This window comes from Maylandia zebra, linkage group LG12 (genome assembly GCF_041146795.1).
Source record: "Maylandia zebra isolate NMK-2024a linkage group LG12, Mzebra_GT3a, whole genome shotgun sequence".
Classification (NCBI taxonomy): Eukaryota; Metazoa; Chordata; class Actinopteri; order Cichliformes; family Cichlidae; genus Maylandia; species Maylandia zebra.
In genome coordinates, this window is record NC_135178.1 from 31,540,507 (window position 1) to 31,562,167 (window position 21,661).

The following is a 21,661-nucleotide window of genomic DNA, read 5'->3' on the forward strand; positions in this document are numbered from 1 at the left end:
GTCCTCTTGTGCCATTGGATAGTAAGTTGTACCATAGTGGCTTCTCAGGCATCTTGGAAACTAAGGTCAAATGCACAGCAGTAACATAATCACTGAGCCATTCTGTACTGGATGGAAGTAATGCAGTGTTGCAGCACTACTGGAATTCCAACTCAGATTTGCATTTAAGTACAATAAAATCTATTTCTTGCATACTTCCTTGGTGCTGGTGTTATTGTTGCTGTTGTTGGTGTTTTTGATTGGTAATTCAGTTTTATCTACAGCACATTATCCCAGACACATGCATATTGCTGATGTAAGGAGGCAAAAACAGTAGTAAAATTGAATAACAGAGACAATTAAGCATATAATGACCTCAAATCCACATGTGGATTGATCAGTAAAGGTTTTGCGCATGTCACAAATGGTAAAACTCAATGATAAGGTTTCTGAAGAGATAAGGACAGCATACATACAAGACAAACTATTACAAAGGACAAATAATATAAAGCCTTTTCTCCATATCCACACATTGTTGTTTGGGGAGATTCTATCTCAGCAATACCACGGACATGACCAGTTTCCTAAAACTAACACATTTAGTTTACTGACAGGCACAAACACATTCACAAAGAAAAAGACACAGATGCACGGTGCACCCAGGTTCACACCCAGAATCCTCATCCTTTAAAAGGTGATTATCTATCCATAAAAATTGTCCCCAAAGGTTGTTTGTTCAAGTAGCTGATTACAATCTGCAGGCTGCATTTTTCTGAGAAGCTTCGAATTTGCTAAGTAACAAGTGAGAAAAAGGAAATGACATTGTTGTAGAGCCAGAAAGTCTAACTGTAGACTTTAAAAATACAAATCTATTATAAAACATACTCAAACCTCATGAATCAATTATTATTTTATTTTATTGTTATCAGTGAGTTTTCAACTGTTCGAAACTGTCAAAATTTGAATCAAAATGTAAGAGAACTCTAGTGACCACAATGCCATTAGAGCTTTCATACAACAACTTCCCACAGAGCAGACAGAAAATTGAAATCGTTCCTTCCTTTCAAGGTGTTTATAATGTTGATTGAATAATGGAGCATAACATTGATTTTATTTGGCAACATTAAGGTTACATTATTTCAATTTTTTTCTAGCAGGGCTCTTACGTGTGGTCTGCTCCATGTCCCTGTCAAGAAGATGCCAGCTTGCCACATGGCTATGCTAGTTTCCAGCTGGGACCAGCTCTGGCACCCCTGCTGCTCTGCACAGATGGGACAGGCCACTCGTGCCATTCACTGACACAGTACATAGATGTTGTGTTAAGTTAGGATCCCGGATGGGTGGTATCACATAAGGTCCCATTTTGAAACTCTGTAATAGAGGCTCAATCATTATTGTTGTAGACAGAAATTCCTGAGACGCTCATCCTATAGGTGATTGATGAAGGTGACCATGTAAAAAGCGAAAAATCTGTGTATCAATGATAAAAACTAGTTGAAGTGTTTTTATTGGTTTGGGGATTGCCACCGAACACTATGCAGCTGCTGCTCTGTGCAACCGCCTCAGCAGTGGAGGTGTGGAACTAGTCCATGTGGACTCAGTGTCCAAGCCTACCTCAGAATGCTGTTGAAACTCTGATGGTTAATGGTTATAGATGTGTTGCTAAATCCAGTGCAGCGCTTGTCAAATGTAGCAGGTTTTACTTGTCAGAAATCAACTATACTGATAGTTGCAACACAATTAATCCATTATAAAATCATCACTTTGCTGAGTCCTTAATAATTGTCTGTACATATGTGTGTTATAACACACTCATGCCATACCAAGAGTTTACGGGATAGAGGTCACCTGTCAGCAAACGACCCCTGCAACACTGGAAAAAGCAATGTGGATATATTTGTATGTATATGTCTCTGCTCTGGCATGGCGGGGTTAATTCCTGCAGCCTGAAATCAGTGAGTGTGCGATAAGCATAGTGTGCAATAAGTGCTGCTTCTCCACTCTGGTAATTTTCTTTCCGATCATCCCTCTGTGTGATCTACTGTACACTACTGCTGTTTAATGGTAGTAAATTCGTTTAACCATCAAGTGAAATTTGATGCAGGATTACAAACAGACAGCAAACTGTTTCATTTCAGACTGCCTGGCGACAACAGCAGAGCGAGCTTCAGCTCCAGTGTTTTGTGGAAACTGTAAGAATAGGGGACACAGTAATCAGCCATAACTTCGTTTTTTTTTTCTGTCAGCAGGAACAGATGACGCAGCAGTTCAGAAAGAAGGAGGTAATTAGCCACAAAGGAACAACAGACCACTGAGGGAGCCTCAAACAGAGCTGCCAGCCCTCTTTTTCCCATAAACAATAATGGCAGCGTAGGGGGTGATGTGGTCTTCTTGCGCCCTCAAGTGGTAAAACACTGACATGACATTATGGAAGCTGATGTTTGTTTCTTACTCGGCTCAATACGTAAATGTGTTTTCTAACATATAAAATCAAAGTCTACTGTCCCAAAACAAATTGCACAACTAACACATATGTCAAAGGAAGACGCTCTGAGAGCCACGACTGCAAATTTGAAACATTAAGATGAACGAACCAACGTTTCTTCATAAACAATTATTGAGAATTGTGTAAATTATGATTAATAACAAAGATTGTTGGAAGTCTCCTGTCGCAATGTGTCCTTCATTAAAAAAACAAAAGAATGTGTATCAAGAGAAAATTAAGACAAATGAACAAAGGAAGCTTTGTTATTTTTTCATGCATAACGTTTGACCCATTCAGCACTGAGTTACAAGACACCACAGCCTTATATAAGTCTGATTTAAAGAGCTGTGCAAGCATTTTAAAGAGTATCACAAGATAAATGAGTAAATCACAAAATAAACTCTGCGCATAAACACTACATGCCCCAGGCTTTTGAGATTAAACTGTCAAACTTAAACATTTCCAAATTAACTAGCCTGCAGCTACACACCAGAATATTTCAGGTTTTGTTGATCGAATTAATTAAAAATGATTTATGTTCAATAAAAAAAAGAAAATATAGCTAACTTCTGAATTTCAAAACTCATTAAAACAAAAAACAAATACTAGGCCTTGACTTCCCAACCTAGCTCAATTTCTCTCCAGACCAACTTTCCATCTGGAAACTTCAATGACCGAGATGTTTGATGGCTAGATGAAGTTTATCATTAGATTTTGTTAGATATCGTTCCTTAGATATATCTTTGTTTTATGTTTATGCTTTTATTCAATTCAATTGAAAGTAATTTGGCAGTTTATTTATGGAAATAAACCGGGGACAATGCACTTTCTGTCTGTAAAAACACTCAGAAAGTGCAGAAATGCTTAATGCAGCATTTCTTGATTTACCTTACCTTTTTTTGGTAATACACACAGCCACACTAGTCAATTTATTCAAGATAAGGCTTTTGCAACTCTCTAACCCATATTTGCCAAATTCACATGATACAAACACCCTGTTGTTTTGAAAGGGGGGCACTGGGTTAGTTTGACTTCTGGAACCAAATGAAGATACCTACTTTAAACAAAAATCTTTTACAGTATTACTGAGTGCCGTTCTTTCCATTTTGGGGAAAGATCAGTTCATGCACAGATACACACCATTGCGACTTGGAATCTGTCCAGTGAAACTATTGGCCACTGAGCAGACCCAGTCACTCCACTGGGACCTAAAGCTGAAAGGCACCTCAGTAGTGGTAATGAGGCAGGGAAATACTGGTCCTTCACTTACCAACCCAATATGTCCTGCTGTTCTAGAGAATGAACCACAACTTTCTGGTCATAGTCTTTCCTTCTTAATCTGTAGAACAGTCATTTCCCAACAGGGGTACTTCTATAACTTCCACATGTACCTGGAAATATTGTGTGAAAGGCCAACGAACTACAAAAAGTAACAATTATTGTTTGATAAAGAATATTTGTCAGGAATTATAAGCAAAATGCTTGCTTTGAAACTGATTTCTTTAAAATACTGACTGTCAAAATCACTAATCTGCAAATGAGAAATGAGGGGAATCATCAGTGGAGCTCTAAACTCTAAATTCAGAAAAAGTGCAAAAAGACAGTGCATTATATGCTTGTTTGTTTTTTTGTTGATACTTATGGAGGTCATTCCATGCATGCAAAGTGCAAAACGTAGGGGCACTTAGGTCAACAACATCCTCTGTTTTATGCCTCTGCATCTTTATATAGTCACAAAATATACAAGAGGAAGTATACAAGAGGGAAATTAAATATATTCTAGCTCTTTGGTTCTCACGAAGAGAAGCAGAATAAATATTGAGTAATGCAACCTGTCCCCTGACAGCAGGATATTACATAAGCTGTATATAAAATGCAGTGATGTATGGCTCTAACACAGCTTATGAACGCCAACATCAGCAATCAATTTGGCCTCACTTCAACGTATTCACAGCGGCAACTTATATTTCCACACTGACCACTGATGACTTTTACAAATCTTGACTCTCAAAAGGTGCTGAGCAGAAAAAAAGTGACAAATTACTCCCTCTGCAGAGCACCACTCACATAATGCATCACATCGTGGATGCTGGAGGGCGGAGATGTGCGGCGAACCCACAATAAACTGACACATTGCTTCAGTGAACATGGTAGGAAGCAAATGCTGGACTGCCAAGCCAAATACGGTCAGACCTCCTATCAGTTTATGAATGTAATGGATCCAGCAGGCAGACGGAGCCTGGTGGCCTCCGGGGGCCCTTTGAATGTGCCACGGCACATAAGAAACTGCGTGGAGCCAGTGTTCGCTTGGCAGATCGGGCTTTTTGAGAGAGCTGAGGCGTGCGCACAGTGCAACCATTCAGACATCTCACAGAGCAGAGATGACGAGAGAATGAGCAGGTCTTTATGGGCAAACATCAGGAAAATGACTGTTATATAACAATAACAGTGCATGATGGGAATGCCTACAGTCTCTGGTGAACTGATGAAAGGAGACATACATGTAGAAGGTCTCTGACAAAACTTTTAAATTTCAGTTAATTTTTAATTGTGCTTTACATCTGGATAGATGATGTTCACATGTGTGACTGTCTCACACAACCCTTCATATTTCATTAGTATGTTTCTTATACCACTGCTAACATTTATAACTTAAATGGCACTAATAAACCAGAATGTGTTGATTTAAATAATAATTTTTCTTTTTTTTTCTTTTTTTAATGTGCTTTGAAACAACAACAAACATTGAAATATTATTTTTACTTGCTGAAATTATTCCTCTTGGCAACACCAGTGTCTTAAAGATCTGTTTCTAATGAGTCTGATGTGTCTTAACTGTAAGTGGATAAAGTCTGTAGCCTTTGATCCAGTGAAAAAATACACACAAAAAAGTTTATCTGAAGGTAATTTGAGGCTAATGCAGACTGAGTTTAAAAATTAAGTGAGCATCTTGCAAAGCTGGGTCTTTTATCACCATATTCCTTGTTGCTCCAAAAACCTTATCTATAGTACAAACGGGCAAAAAGGACTGATATCCTATTCCAGTGAAACGGTGGAAGTCTGAAAGATCACTTTCACTGATTATCAGACTGCCTCACAAAGCCTTATATAAGCTTAAAGTGAATTGTAATGAATACTTTGGGAATTAATGTGTAATAAAAAGTATGTAATGAACACTTCTACTGAAAAGACTTCATGGCAAGGATGACTATTCACTGCTCATTTGGGCACCTTCACAATCGTTTAAGACAGATTTAATAATAGGTGATGTGACATTTGAATAATCACAATTTCGTTCTGAAGCAATTTATTATTTTCTTTTGAAATTTTGTCCATTTTTGTTAAAATTGTTGCGAATGAGTGATGCTTACTGAGTTCACATTGCTCTTTATGACAGCTGGTGCCGCTGCTAATGAACCATGTAATTTGGTTACAAGCTCCAGAATAAGCTGATATGTGTGTTGGTTATGTTTTGAGCTCTATCATGTTTGCGGTTTATCATCACTTCCTTTTTCTTTGCTAACTGTTTTTTTAAGTACAAGTACAGAAAATTGTGGCATCAGTTTTTAAAAAAAAGTTGCCGAGAAGTTTGATTAAAATCCTATTCCAGTAAAAGTTGCTGTAACAATCATTCTATCCCCTTCCACCCCGGAGGTCTCTGTGCAAGAACCAGACTGCATTTGCTAAAAAACACAAGTGCAGCCCTTTTTCAAAGAATGCCAAGTGCAGAACGTGTAATGAAGAGATCACCTAGTTTCACTAGTTGATGCGGGATGGAGCATTTGTGGTAACATACTTCATTTTTGTTTGCAGCAAATTTGTTAAAAATTGCTCATGACAAATTGTGGAAATGTTTTTTTGAAATCAGTGGCAGTGATTGTCACGGTCTCGCTGGCAGACCGTGGGGATGTGGGGAAAGGAGGACCCAAAATGCAGGACTCTACAGTGCAACAGTGTTTATTTACAGTGGTGACAATCCGAACAACAATAAATCCCCCCGTGCGATCCCAACTCCCGTTCCGTGTCTTCTCCTTTATCCCGTGCTCCGTGCTCTGTCTCCGTTCCCTGTGTACTCTCCGTGTGCTGCCTCCTGGTCGCCACAATTCCTCCTGAGGAAACACGCATACCAAAGGCAGCCGTGAGTACAAAACCTAACAGTAGACTTGCACTAACCTTGCACAATACACTTAAGACTGACGGGAAGTCACTCAACGATCCAGCGTCGAGGAGCTCTCAGCCACACTGTTTTGAAGCTCCTCTGACGAGGCTTGATCGGCGCCAGGTGTGTGTGGATTCCTGGGTGGGACCGGTCAGCTGGCAGGGCCACACCCACCAGGCCTAAAAGTGCCTGCCACGACCGCACCCTCACATACACAAGCACACACCCCTAAACACCTGACAGTACACCAACACGGAAAAACAGGACAGCAGACACAACCATAATAACAACAACCACAATAATAATAATAATAATAATAATAATAATAATAATAATAATAATAATAATAATAATAATAATAACTACAATAGTAGTCCACACTGCTCACGGACCCCGAATCCCTGGAACTGGGTCCGTGACAGTGATTCACGGTTATGAATCTGTGTTCAGTCTCCTCAATTTACATTTTCTAATTGGTTGGTAAAAAAAGAAAAGAAAAGAAAAGACTTAAACAATAGCACAGGCAGTCAATGCGAAAAGCAAAGGTCAGAGGCGATTAATGATATATGAGGTACCAATGTCAGGTGACGGGGACTATGTGCCAAAGGCGTCGGCTGCTCAGGTGTCACTGGCTTTGTGAAGAGAGCAGAGAACAGGAGATCAGCAGCTGTGGACATATCACATCACCAGGTGCAAACACATATTCAGCTTCATACGTGGACAAGACAACAGGTAAGATTCTCTATCCTCTCTGGGTTTATGAGAAAAATTGGTGAGTGAGGAAAGAAGAAAGATTTTAAACACATCATAATGTAATAATGTTTTGAGTACTTGCTGTGCTTCCTGTGATTTGTAGCTTTAAAACACAATAAGAAAGAATGGAGAATAAGAAAGAATCCATTTTATTTTATTTTTATTTTGTATGGAGGGCATTTATTTATTTATTTAATTTGTACTAATGTAGTTAGGTTAATAATGACATTTAAAATAATTATTAAGAGGTAAACCTAAAAAAAAGAATTAAAAATAAATGTAAATATAGTGTTAGGAATTAGCTATGAATACTTCTAAACTAATATATTTAGTAATGTATAATGAATTTATTATTACTACAATACAAGTAAAAATGCTAAACATGATTTAATATCTTGTTAGTACTGCATACATATAGTACTAGTAAAACCCTAAATAAAGATGTTTTATTTATAGTGGAGCATTTTTCAGTAAGATGTTGTTTCTTTCAGTTTTATATTTTTTTTAAATGGCCCTCAAAACTACAATATCTGATCAGATTAGACAGCACATAGGTTAAACATCTGCAGATGCTACATCACACTGTCATCTATCTATTTACATATGCAAACAAGAAGTAAACAAGCTTCTTGTTTGTATATGTATTTCTCAGTTCTAGCTATATTAAAGGCTTAAAACAAAACATATGGGCCATTAAGAATAGCCATTTAGACAATAAACCAGACTGCCAAAAAGAAACACTTCTTTAGACCAATTTCTTTAGTCTTGGAGGCTGGGGCGCATTCATGCATACGCAGGCTACTAATCTCAGGGGGATGGCTGCGTGCCTGCTACCTCCTCTCCCAGAAGCACTCAGCACAGCAGATGACATGGCTGCGGATGACGCGATTAGATTACAGATACTGAAATTCATCGGTAGGCTGTAAAAGAAAAAAGAAAGCTTATTAGTGAATTAAGATGTGCCTTCTTAGTTTTAGATTTATCATATTTGTATTATTTTTTAAAACACATTAGGTGCTGAGATGGGGAATGGACTTCCAGCAAAGACTGCCTCGATTTATTCACTGAGCTGCAGGATCACAGTGACCTTACAACTTAAATGAAAAGAGAAGGTCCCCGTACAGTTGTTTCTGCAGACTCTCACCCGAGGACCTTATATAATCTTTTCCTGACTAAACTATAATATACATCCTACTCACTGTGAAAATTATAGAGCTTTTCTGTTGCTTCCACCCAGGTTTTCATTTAATTGTCTCACACAAAAAACTTTATAATACCACCTTTAGGGAGCCATAACAGTACAGCTCAGGAAGGTAATAATAGGAATACATTACCATGATCACAGACCTTTGAATCTCTACCCACATCTTTGATTTATACCCTGAAGGTAATATTGTAAAATTAGTGATTATAGAAATAAAAGCACCATTGTCAACAGCCTGGCTGAAGAATGATTAGCAGTACCTTTACCTCATTATTATTTTACCACAAAGTGTTTACAGTGTTCCAGGTGTCTACTTTAACTTGTGATAGTCACACTTTTTCCTCTTACGAACTATAAAAGGTGGAAGAAAACCTTTGACGGTATATATTCAAAAACACGTGTTGCTGGAAGAATGGAGTCGATGAGAAGAATCAGACGGAACAGCAAGACTCTTCTTCAGGATCTCTTTTACAGAGGAGTTCACGGAGGAGACAGAGACACTCCTGTGAGTCATTCTATGGGCATGTTTCTGATCCATGGCTGACATTGCATCTGAACGTTCTCCTTTTCTGAATATTTTTTAAACAGATCCCAGCTCAGCCTAGAGATGCTAAAATGATCCATTCCATTGCCAGTCTGATTAGAGCAAAAAGCAAGCTTCTCCTCCTTGAGAATCCAGACACTGTGGAGATCTACAAGGTCGGAAAAATCTTGAACAGCATGCTAATTTGATGAAATTATTAACAAGTCCCTTTTTCCCAACACATGACGCATGCAAACTTCAGGAACCTAACATATAATTTTATTATTTTGCTTAAGAATTATGACCAGGTAAACTCTGAGATCTCTACTTGCAAAGTTTATTTACTGAGTGTGAATTTAAATGAGAATTTAAAAAATTACAAAACTCAAAAATAAGACAAAAAAAAGAATATACTCACCAGCCTTTTTATTTATAGGTGGATCACTGTAGTATTAGGATGGACTCACTTTTGTCTTCAGAACTGCCTTAATTTTTGTCGGACTAAAATGGTGCTGGAAACTTTCCTCACAGCTTTTGGTCCGTGCTGACATGACACATCAAACAGTTGCTGCAGATTCATCAGACCAGGCAAAAGTTTTCCAATCTTCTATTGCTCAATTTGGGTCAACCTGTTCAAATTATAGCCTTAATCTCTGGTTCTTAGTTGACAGGTGTGTCACCCAGGGTGATTTTCTGCTGCTGCTTCAAGGTTTGACGTGTTGTACATTCAGAGATGCTCTTCTACAAACCATGATTTTAACAAGAGTTATTTGAGCTATTATTGGCTTCCTATCAGCTCAAAGCAGCCTGGTTATTCTGCTCTCACCTCTGTCAAGAAGGCACCTTTACCTAGCAAACTGCTGCTCCCTTCATATATTTACCTTAATAGGGCCATTCTCCAACAATCACACAATGTTTAAAGTCACTTAAATAACTTTTTTTCACTCATTTTGATGCTCAGTTTGAATTCCAGCAGGTCATCTTGACCTGCGGTCCGCAATCCCCGGGCCTCGGACCAGTACCGGTCCGTGAGTCGTTTGGTACCGGGCCGCGAGAATTGAGGCTCAGGTGTGAAATGTATGGTTTTCAGGGTTTTTATCGGTTTTCAGCGTTATTTTGTTATCGTTTTTATCGTTAACTCGGTTTTCCTGGCTCTTTTCACGTGTGTTATGAATAAATCTTCTTTTTTTCGGTACTGGTACTAGTTTTATTTTGTTGTATTTATCCGCGACACCTTAAAGGCCGGTCTGTGAAAATATTGTCGGTCATAAACCGGTCCGTGGCGCAAAAAAGGTTGGGAACCGCTGATCTTGACCATATCTATAAGCCAAAATGCAGCGAGCTGCTGTCATGTTGTTGGTATTAGATATTCACATTAACAAGCAACTGAAAAACTATACCCGATAAAGTGTCTGGTGAGTAAATATATACATGGATTGCATACGAAATCACACAAAAAATATATAAGAAGAGTGTTGGTATGATACCCATCATATAACAGACCTGCTTATTACAGTGGATGTAGCAGCATTTCAGTCTTGAGTTAATTCAAATTTTAAGATTTAAAGGTGAAAAATGATCAAAGAGGCAATCATCAGGACTGAAATTTTACCAAATAGGTCATTTCCTACACTATAACTACTAAATAGTTTGTTCCTTTTGTCTATTCAAAAGTCATTCAGAATTTAAAAAGAAAAAAAAAAGAATAAGTAAAGCATTACTTTGTTTGATCCCCGCAGTGAAATGTGTTCTCTGCCAAACTTAACTATCAGCTGCAGCAGCAGACAGCAGCCCTGGGCTCCCACGAAGCAACTCCAGCTGTTTAACAAGAACCATGATGCAGAAGAAGCACCTTAACATGTTTTTATGTTCCTTGACAGCAGCACTGACTACTATGCCTGTGTGCAATGCCTATTAACATGTCATTATTATTACATGAGTAAGTAATACTCATTGGTCAGGCAATACCTGTCGTCAAACTTATTTATTTATTTTTAACCTCAGTTAAAGTTTGATGTCTTATCAAACACAGTTGTGATGCAGTTGCATGGCAACGACAGGCAGACAGACATGTGAAAGTGTTCAAAACAGACCTTGAGGTAGTTCCAGTAGGTGTCTCCAGGACCATATTTTAACTGATACAGACCCAGAGCCACAGAGTAAAAACAATGCCAGCTACACTATCATAGGTGGGAATGACAGTAATACAAACAGACTGGGAGAGGGAGACACAGAAAATTTACAACACCTTGTATTTTATTTATTTTTATTTATTTATTTTTTTGTTTATTTATGTTTTGCTGCCATAGATATCTGTGGCTACCAATATATGTAGAGAAGCAGAATGTAGTGTAACTGTAAATAATTTCTTTCGATAACATTGATGAGCTATGAAAAAATAAAGTATTCTTTTTAAACTGTTCTTTGAAATGTTGCATGTATCTTGCATTCTTATAATTTGTAACTTTGTAATATATTGCATTATTTAATTTAGTTCAGTCTGTTACTGTTCTTATTGTCTTGGAGCAACTGTAACCAAATCATTTCATTAGGGATTAATAAAGTATTCTGATTCTGATCGTCTCATGTAGCTGACTGAGCCTGGAGCCCATTCTAGCAGACCTGGAAAAGGTGATGTTTATCTCCCAGCCATCACAGCTAAGGCTTCAAGCCTGAACTCAATCAGAGGCAGTCTGAGTCAGTCGTGCCCTTACCTATATGACAAACGAAGAGGATCCTTCTCCTCAGTGGCTTCTCAGAAAACAGGAGGTCGCACAGCAAAACAGGTAGGCTGATATTTTGCTTGCAACAAAAACAAATTCAAACATGTTTTAAACCCTTCTTCTTACACTGTGCACGTTCTGCCCTCTTCTTATCAGAGCAGCCTTAAGGCACAAAAAGAGGCAAAGAAATCCAATGTCACTGTGACAATGACCTACCTTGGACAAAGACATCGGAATCTGGGGCTTGGGTCAACTCAGGATGAACTGAAAGTACTCCAGCAAGTCAATGGAGGAGAGAATATTTGTGTCTTCAAAGGCCTCGTAACTCCAGGCGGTAGGAACTGCTAAAGCTGAAACCGTATCGTTTGAATGGCCAACAATGATTCAGAAATTCGTTTTTTATATTTCTTTATATTTGACTCCCTTTTGCAGATTTTAAGGTGTTTTCTGCCATTAAGGGGGTCAAAGTAAGAGAAAGAAATCAGTGGCATTAAAGTGTCCACTGCCACAAGCTTAATTCCTCATCAAAGCAACATTTTAATGAGAATGATGAGAACACTGCCCTGAGGCAGAATTTCAGCCGAACACCAATAAAAAGCTGATGTGTGACCTGATGCACTGTCATCGCATAAAAAACGTCAATAGACAAGACAAGTTATTTCATCTTTGCAGTCGGTACATGTTGATATACACTGTACAAGCATCACTCCAGGGAAGGAATCTCAAAGTCAGGCAAGAAAGAGGTTATGGATTTCTGCTTCAGACTGCATGTGTGATGTGTTTACAAAATCCTTGGTAGGAATAAAACAAAGGAGCAGACAATACACAGAAGCACAATCCAAACAGTCGATCCCACAAAGTCAATGAGATATGTCGTGACTATTATTGCATTGGTTTTACACTTTATATACAGTGATATGTGATTTTGATGGCAAGAGTGCAGTGACATTACATACAGATTTAGTTATATCTAACATTTTGACATAATGTTTTGTTTCCAGTTAAGTTCATTTTAAATAGTGATTATGGCAACTTGTTCAAGGTTTACCCTGCCTCTCGTTCTATTGTTGGTGGGATAGACTCCACCTCCCACTGTCTTTGAATTGACTAAGCAGAATAAAATGAAATAGATAGTATAAAATGAAAAAATAGCCTTTTTTGTACTGTCTGACATATCTGTTTTTTTAAAGATATTTTGAGACACCAATCAATGGCTGGAACTGCAACATAAATTGCACTTGGATCTGCGTCCTGTTTTGAGTATTGCATCTCTTGATTGCACCTAAAAAGGGTCTCTTTCTAAGTTAATGTTACTATTCCCAAATGGGAGTTGCAAAAGCCAACCAGGATGTGGTATGTTTCCAGTGCTGTCAAAGTGGAGGTTCATTCTAAAATCAAATAAACATGTTGTCTTTCTGACCTTGGTTCCATTTATCCATCTAGATAGTTTCAGTGTGAGTCACTCAGTTTTGGAGATATAGCATGCAGAGAACTATTTTCCTTCCACTGAACTACACCTGCCAATCCCACTGAGCTGAGGGAAGCCTATGGTCTAGCCCCAACAAAAAGCTTGTGCACAACAAAGCAAACAACATTAACATTGATGGTGTCTTCTAAGAACTTCTGTTGACTCTGGTGTCTTCTTGTCTGCGTTGTAACATTAGCTAGCCACATTACTTCCTTTGGTTTGGTTAGAGGACATAGTTGAAAAAAAAGAGAAAAGAGTTCCTGAATGAAACTGCTCACACCAAAGTTAATGTTTTTTGTGTTTGTTTGTTTTTATTGAATCATAATTTCTGAAACAACACATTGCTGGTAAACATCTCAAATGTATTTTTTGGCACTTTGAGCACCACAAGGTGAGTTCTGTCTGGATCCAAGATTTTTAACAGAAGTCTGATACTGTATCTCTACAGCCAATGTCACCAAAAACTGGGCAACTCAATCCAAAGCAATTTAGATGAATAAATAACGCTACAGGCCAGAGGAAGAAGAATCTGCAGAGTGATTTTGAGGTAGACTAGCGCTGTAACTCTGTGCTTTTTAGGCCTACTTTTAAACTAAACCAGTTGAGGCAGCAAAAGATTGAACACAGTGTTTAACTAAAGATAGAAGCACTGCCAAACATCACCACATGATGACAATAAGCAAAGATAAAGTAAAATTTGATTAAAATCATAAAAGTGATTTCAATCTCCAAATGCAACCAGTGATGCTATCAATTATGACTAGTGTTTTGGCCCCAAGTCTTTTTGTGGGTTTTGCTCTGTGTGTGTGTGTGTGTGTGTGTGTGTGTGTGTGTGTGTGTGTGTGTGTGTGTGTGTGTGTGTGTGCAAGAGAGAGAGAGAGAGAGAGAGAGAGAGAGAGAGAGAGAGAGAGAAAGAGAGAGAATATGTGAGCTGTGTGTTGCAGGAGGGTTTTGTGTGACACATGAGACTGCAGGAAGTGCAGAACACCTGGCCACTGTTTTTGTGGACCACAAGCCGTTTGTAACACAAGACAAATGCATAAGAAACCATTACCAAATGTGATGACCTGCAGCAAGAAAAGCCAAACAAGACTACCTTCTAAAAAGATCAAACAATATCTACAATCTTAATATTTGTGCTGCTTGTATCTTTCAGAGCAGTTCCAGTTTTTGTCTCAGAGACATAGAGGTTACCCATTCAGTGCTTCCTTTTATGTCAATGGCATCATGGTGACCAGGATCAGTTCCTGCTGTGAGTACCGCTACACTCCTGGCTTCCAGCAGGGCAGGAAGAGCTGCTTCAGATTGACTTGGCTGGCTGGTGGGATACCCTGCTACAGGTAAGATTACATCCTCTGAGAGACAGACAGCATGGCACTGGCAGAAAAATGAGAATTTAATACCAAATGTCAAAACATGTTGGGTAAATCCATTGTTTTGCAGATATAATGTGTTGTGGGTGGACACTGAGGGAAAAGGAAGCATATTTTACAAGATCAGGGGGTGATGTTGGTACAGTAGGTAGAATATAATGAAAGCACATTTCCATCCCTTTCAGATGCACAAGTCTCCGAACCAAATACAGCTCTAGCCAGCAGCTGAACAACGGCGCAAAGGAGAACTTAAATCTTTCTCTCGAGCAGAGCACTGGCAATGGTACTAAGCCTGGAAATGAGGGTCTCAATTTTCCATTACTTCCTAAAGCTTTTCATCAACATTTTTTGATATCAGGCCCGGTCCTTGCTTTTGATCAACTACTTTAAAGACAAGATGTCTCACAAAGCATTTTTTCCTTCTCATTTTGTCTCTAATGTTTCCAAAGCAGGCGTCATCGAGTCATGTCCATCATCCCCTCTATTTATCCCAGCCAAACCTGTGAAGAAATCAGTGAGGAGGACAAGAAAACACACCAAGGAGGGCAGCAGAGGATCAACAGACAGCGAAGACCTTCCTGTAGCTGGAATTAAAGAGACCTCCAAAAAGAAACGACGCAAGGGTCAAACTAATCAGAAGGAGAGCAAAGGCAAGACAACTGGAAATGACAGAGGAGAAGAGAGACAAGACGGCAAGAGCTCAACGAGGTCAACAGTGATGGAAAAATTTGAAGACAAGGCATTGTCTGCCAGACAAGAGCAGGACAGAACAACCAGCCCTGTCACAATCCTGCATACGGGGCAGCCGCCATCGAACATGATAAGCAAATTTCCCGGTATGCAAATTTTAATTTTTATCTGGTTTGATTCCTGTAAGACAAGATGGAAAAATAGTGGAAAATAGAATCTTCTGGCCTTTCAAGGGGAGATACAGATGACCTTCAAGCCTTCTGCCTGTGGTATCTCCATTTAATATTCTTTGCAGAGAAAGAAAACAGAAAAGAAAAAGAGTGTTTCTTTTTAAAGATTCATTGCAGGATGAGGAAGCACTGACGAAGCAGAACAGAGAGAAACAGAAGGGCCTTGGATCAAATGGGAAAAACAGAGATGGGGAAAAGCTGAAGGACTTCTATGAAGAATGTGTGGAAATGAGTGCTGCGTTGAAGCAAGGCCCAAGCAAACATCACTGGTTCAAGGCAAACAGTGAGTAAAGAAACCGCAGCACAGTAGGACCAAAGTGGAATCCCCCTGGAGAGCTGTAGCTGATTTACATAATACACTTAAGCAGAAAAAGGTTGAATTTGCAAGAAAGTGATGCATTGAGAAATGTCTGCTTAAAGGAAGACGGATGACGTGTGGGAGAGGTTATGCAGATACACACATGCCTGTGTGCATAAATTTTAGCTGATCTACTTTCTCTATTGCTCAAACAGAGGCACAAACTGAATTTTAGATTTTATTATTTACATTTTCAAATTAACCGCGGATATCAATATCACTGCATGCACTTGGCTTCAGGACAGTTGGTTTTATTGCACCTGAGTTGTTTAATTTTCTTTCTGTATGCCAAGTCCTGGAGAGGTGCCGGCTCCAGAAGAGGCTGTCATCGGGCCCCAAAGCTCAACGCTCAGATGTGGAGCTCAGTGCAGAAAGTGACACCATTCTGCAGCATGATGGAAAGCCAGAGGAAGAAGGGCACATGGTTAATCAGAGCGCTGGCACGGAAGAGTCCGTTAGAGAGCAAGACCTGCAGGCACAGGTGTGTGTATAACACAAATTACTGTGGTGAAACTGTGTTTTTGCCAGAAGCTTTCCTGGCATTAAATCACTGCCAAAAGCCTCGATTCAAGCAGATTCTTCCATTCTGTGTTTTTGTCAGAGCAGGAATTGTATCTGCCAAATAATATAATGAAATGTCAACATTAAAAAACAATTTGCCCATTAAAGTAATGCACGTTCCATTGTCCCACTTCTCAACTAGCTTTAAGGTTGTTCATGTTTTTCCACACTCTGACTATATTACCATGTTCCAGCTATTCACTAAATAATGTAGTGTTTACACAGAGAGAAACACAGGCTTTTATTGAGTGCCACCATTTTCTCTTTTAATTACTGCTTCATATTTTTAGCTTTTAAGCACAAACGTCCCCCCTGAGGAACTTGTCCAACATGTAAAATCTACCCTGATAACAGAAAGGTGGCAATATGTCTTAGGCATGTAACACTGATTTGGCAGATAAAATGTTGATTTTATTTCATTTGGATGAATTCAGAGGATTTATTCTATTATTTGGGCTTTGAATACAAAGACGAGTTGTTCAAATGGTCGCTGAGTTTTATCTGGGGCAGGCAGGCATTTCACTCGGTCATACCGATCATGATGAAAAAGCTTCCAACAGTTCCTGAAAAATTCCTCAAGGACTAGCAAAATGGCAAAGTAGACGTGGCCGGACAGCCAGACCATATGTCTCCGGACTCTCATCTTGTCTGTGTTTAGAAAACCTCCAGCACCTGTCTCCCCCACATCTCTTTCCCACCCGACAACACATCTCACATTGTGTGCTGTTGCGCACATTTACAAACAGTAAATGCTTAATGTTAATATTCCTCTCAGGGCTCAGATGCAAAATGCATTTCTGTATGAAGGACAAAATAATAATCTGCACTTGTGCAAATGTGATTTCTGTATTTTTATAACAGCTGCTTCTCTTGTAATTGAGGTAACTTAGAAGTTAAATGTAATATGTTTTTGTCTGTATCATATCTTTGCAATTCTGTGCTCGCGCATTCTGCACCACTCTACAACAAGATTACAGAAAAGAAGAATTCACAGATATAAAATATATATTCCACACAGCACAGTGCTCTAGTTTCACAGTAAGAAACTGTTCTTATGGATAACAGTATAGCGACACTGCATTATAACAGTTTCATTTCCCGCACTGTCGTTTTAGAGGGACTTACAGTTTTCTGTGACTTTCTCCTGGTTTGTAAATGTAGCTTCATGCCATGATGACAGTGCTGAGCATGTCTGATGAGGTGGAGCAGCTGGTTCTGAGGAACACGGACCTCACAGATGACCTTCTGCTGAGCCTGGCGGGGTCACTAAAAAGCAGTCTGTCTGAAGTCACACTACTCAATCTCAACCTCAACCTCATTGGCCCCTACGGTGCTCACATTCTGCTGGACGTTCTGAGAGTGAAGCCCCAGGTCAAAGGCCTGCAGTAAGTCCTACGCTCCACTGAGTTGTGTCTTATCAAAATCTGACAAAGAATAACATTAGAATTCAGAAAACATGCCCCCATCTAAAAGCATTTGAATATCACTTTTTTTAAAAAGAGAGAGACAGGAATATGAACGGAACTGAAGAGATAGTATAAAAATGCAGCAAATCCAAGAAACACAGCAACCAAAGTAATGGATATATAAGTATCACATTAACTGTGTGGGAATTTCAGCCATTTTTATACACAGTCCCCCATTTTCAGCAGCTTATATTGAATTGGTTTCCTTATTATTATTGTGATGCATTAGGCAGATAAAAGTCTGGAGATGATGAAGTTGTATTTGGTACTTTCCAGTGGAATTCTCCACACGAGGTCTAAAGAGATGTCCTTGCAAGTGAGAGAGCCCATCTTTAGGCTATGATAGCAAAAACAATTTAGAAATCTCGCCCATTCTTACAGGAAAACACTGTCGATAACAGCAAGACCAAAATATGTTTTAAACCACAGAAGACAACCAAAGGGAATGATGGAAGCATTCTTCCCTTGGTTAGAAAAACAACTTCACTGCTTAAAACCAAGTAAAGAACACAGTTGCTGCACAGCTGAAGGACTGATGCTTCACAGTGCAAACAATAAAACAAACAGCAAAGGTGACCCAAGAGTTTTTAAAGGCAAAGAAATATTGGATATTTTTTAATCATCAAGTCAGTCAACTGATTTTTGATTGTTTTTATTTACTGAAGCCAAAACTTAAAGCATAGAGACCCACAAACAAGCGGTAAGTGAAGGCAAATTATCGAGACAGCGGCAGAGTGGTGAGAAAGACCGGCCCCTCTATTTCTAGAAGGCCTTTGTTGGCGACAGTCAAGCTTGTGACTCTGCGTAATTATTCTGAGACTTCACTTTTTACAGATTAAACAAATGAGATGAGATTTTCAGCTGGCAGACTATTTCTAATACAGCCAATGAAAAGTGTATCTTCATCTCTTAAAGGGGAATAGAGGCAAAGATATTCCTGTAAGGGCTTAAAAATAATTTACCTGTGAAAACACATGAATATATTTCAGCATTATTCCCAAATGCACCAGTTCAGTTCTTCAGTTATTCAAAAGCCTTAAATCTGCATTTAACATACCAAATACATCAACCCCTCAACAGGAAAAGATGTAACAAATTAGTTTTCTGCAGATTCCATTTTACTGCAAAACAAAAATACACACACACACACACACACACACACACACACACACACACACACACACACACACACACACACACACACACACACACACACACAAAATCCACCATTTGTGTCATCCAGTGTCATCCGGTGTAAAAAAAAAAAAAAAAAAAAAAAGGCTTTCTGCCTGAACTTAGATGTCACATGAGAGAAAACTTAATATCAGGGTGCACACAGCTACATTTTCAAGTGAGTGGTTCATGGAGGCTCAAAAATAAATCTCCACAGTAACCTCTATTTTCTCTCTCTACAGCTTGTTTGGGAACAAACTGCGTGACCATGGAGTGCTGACCCTGTTGAACGGAATAGCTGAGCTGCAGGAACAAACAGCAAGAGCAGCTGCTGCTATCCAACAGGCTATGCTTTTCCCATCAGAACACAATATGCTACCTCAGCTGCCCTCTGGATGGAGCTCTTTCAGGCTTTTTACACTTTTAGAGCTGGATATTGGAGGAAATGGTTTGAGCAGTGATGGGGTGAAAGTGTTAGCATCATATATGAGATCCCATTCCTATCTTCAGTATTTAGGGCTAGCACAGACCAGCGGTGCCGATCTGGCAGCTTGGAAGGAACTTTTTGACAGCTTAAAAGGAAACAGCTCACTGACTCAGATCATCCTAGACGAAAATAACTTGGGTGACCCCGGGGTCAGGCTGCTGGCTGACATGCTGAAAGAGAACATGAGTTTGCAGCAGGTGGATTTAGACAAGAACTGCATCAGCGATGTGGGAGGAAATGACATCATGGGGGCTTTGCTTTGCAGGACACAGTTTCCACTGAGGCATCTGAGCCTCCAGGAGAACAACATCAGTGCAGGACTAATGAGCAGGATACAGGAGGAGGTAAAATATAAATGAGTCCTGCAGGGGTGGAAGAATACATTCGCAAACCCTGAAAAACTATGTAACATAAACAAAACACTGACTTGAAAACTCATAAGGTTTGTTGTTTACATTCCGGAGGTCAGAGAGGCAAAACCTGACTCATTTGACTTGTTTGACCATCAAACACACACAAACAAAAAGAGCTCTTCCTTCCTATACCTGGGTGGCCCTGCTAAGAAACACTGCATCTCAGTTTAGTTCTGGCAGGTAGTGTGGGAGGCATGTTTACTTTGGTCTGGATGCATTTTCAAAGAGATATCAATGAACTGAACCTTATTTCTGTATGCCAAGGTTACATCTTCATCTTGATTTTTTTCCCTACTTCCCACCAGTGTTACCCCTCGTGACTCCACACCTACTTCGCTAAAATCGACTCCAGCAAGACTCCAGGCTCGTTGATCCATCTGTCATTCTATTGAATAATTTGCTGCCTTCGGACAAAAAAGAAACCACAGTGATTCATTCCACCCACAGTATTTACAAGTGGATGACTTACCCACAACATTTTCCCCCAGAGCATTGCAGTAGCTCTTCTCCACTTCTACAAATCAAAAGAGTTATGGACAGTCAACTATGCCACATCAACTACCCCTATTTTGTTAGTTCTTGCATCTTCATGCGCTAGACAGTACTTCTATTCATAATCTAAGAAGCAAAACTAGGCCACACTCATCTGGATTTCAGGGCCGTCATCTCATTGTTCTATCCACATAGACATTCTGAGCATAACTGTACCTGTGATCAAAGCTTGTCAAAGTGGTAATTATCTCCTCCTCTCAAGGCTGCCAGTAGTGATTCTGTTGAAAATAACCCGTCCATATTTCATCTGCAGTCTCTGCGAATTCCTTTCTGCGGAACCCCGATAAAGGCGCTCCTCGAATCCCCAAGCGGATGACAGATAAATGAGACTGGTGTTCCTGAAGATTACATCTGCAGACGTTATCCGGCGTTGCCGTACCACACTGAATAAGCTTCTGTTTGTGGTGTTTGTACATTTAGAATAAAGATGTCTAAATTGGGGTGTCATGATTTGTCAGGTCAATTCTTAGTCCTGCAGAGGGATGTTATCACAGCTAAAATAAGCCCGTGTTTCTTTTTAGTTTTGACTGCTGATATTCTAAGATATTAACAGCCACGTTTGCAGTAGATTCAATACAGAACAAAGTGGTACACCATAACGCTTGGCTAAGCATAAGCTGGCAAACACGAGTCACACTGTAATTCACAGACTCCTTCGATAAGGACTTTGTGCTTCTCTGTTACAAGTAAACCTCGGATCACTGACCCCATTGTCCATCTGCTAATGTATTTAGCCTGAAAGAAATCCTGCAGTGTTACAAGCTTCTTTCAGCTGCTTTTCCAAAAACAAGGCCTTCAACCAGAAGCTCAATCTGTTAGGAATTTACAGGTTGGCTAAAGAAACAGTTCCCCCTTTCAGGCCTTTGTAGATTACTGAGCAGTATCACTTGCTGCTGTACAGTCACATAAGGTCTTGGAAGTGCTGTGATGTCCACTGTTGTTTTAAAGTCAAGGTATAATCAAATCAAACACATCATTCGTCACATTTGCAGATACTGCTAATGGATGAACTACCTAAATCCTTGAAAAACAAAGAATCGCTCTTACACAGCTGAAAGTAGCAT

The 21,661-nt window shown here is 39.4% G+C and overlaps 1 protein-coding gene and 1 long non-coding RNA gene across 2 annotated transcripts; one reads left to right on the forward strand and one right to left on the reverse strand.

Annotated features, from left to right (window-relative positions):
• Window positions 1-6,405: 6,405 nt before the first annotated feature.
• On the reverse strand, window positions 6,406-6,915 carry LOC143421364 (uncharacterized). Its single transcript, XR_013101005.1, has 2 exons — window positions 6,663-6,915; window positions 6,406-6,573 (listed from the first exon to the last, which is right to left on the reverse strand). It is a non-coding gene; the product is annotated as an uncharacterized LOC143421364 (long non-coding RNA).
• A 228-nt stretch (window positions 6,916-7,143) lies between these two features.
• LOC143421365 (uncharacterized) lies at window positions 7,144-21,018 on the forward strand. Its single transcript, XM_076890473.1, has 12 exons — window positions 7,144-7,355; window positions 8,941-9,085; window positions 9,169-9,279; window positions 11,695-11,889; window positions 11,983-12,160; window positions 14,451-14,634; window positions 14,853-14,950; window positions 15,120-15,503; window positions 15,694-15,870; window positions 16,239-16,426; window positions 17,668-17,891; window positions 19,388-21,018. Exons 2-12 carry the CDS (start codon window positions 8,993-8,995, stop codon window positions 19,989-19,991), a joined length of 2,436 nt encoding a protein of 811 aa, XP_076746588.1. The 5' UTR covers window positions 7,144-7,355; window positions 8,941-8,992; the 3' UTR covers window positions 19,992-21,018.
• The last annotated feature ends 643 nt before the right edge of the window (window positions 21,019-21,661 follow it).

What these genes read in the sequence shown, in the direction of transcription:
- LOC143421365 (XM_076890473.1), top strand. Translation starts at nt 8,993, where the DNA reads ATGGAGTCGATGAGAAGAATCAGACGGAACAGCAAGACTCTTCTTCAG. An exon ending in ACACTGTGGAGATCTACAAG is followed by an intron (nt 9,280 to 11,694) that starts GTCGGAAAAATC and finishes CGTCTCATGTAG; the next exon opens with CTGACTGAGCCTGGAGCCCA. An exon ending in GAGGTCGCACAGCAAAACAG is followed by an intron (nt 11,890 to 11,982) that starts GTAGGCTGATAT and finishes TCTTCTTATCAG; the next exon opens with AGCAGCCTTAAGGCACAAAA.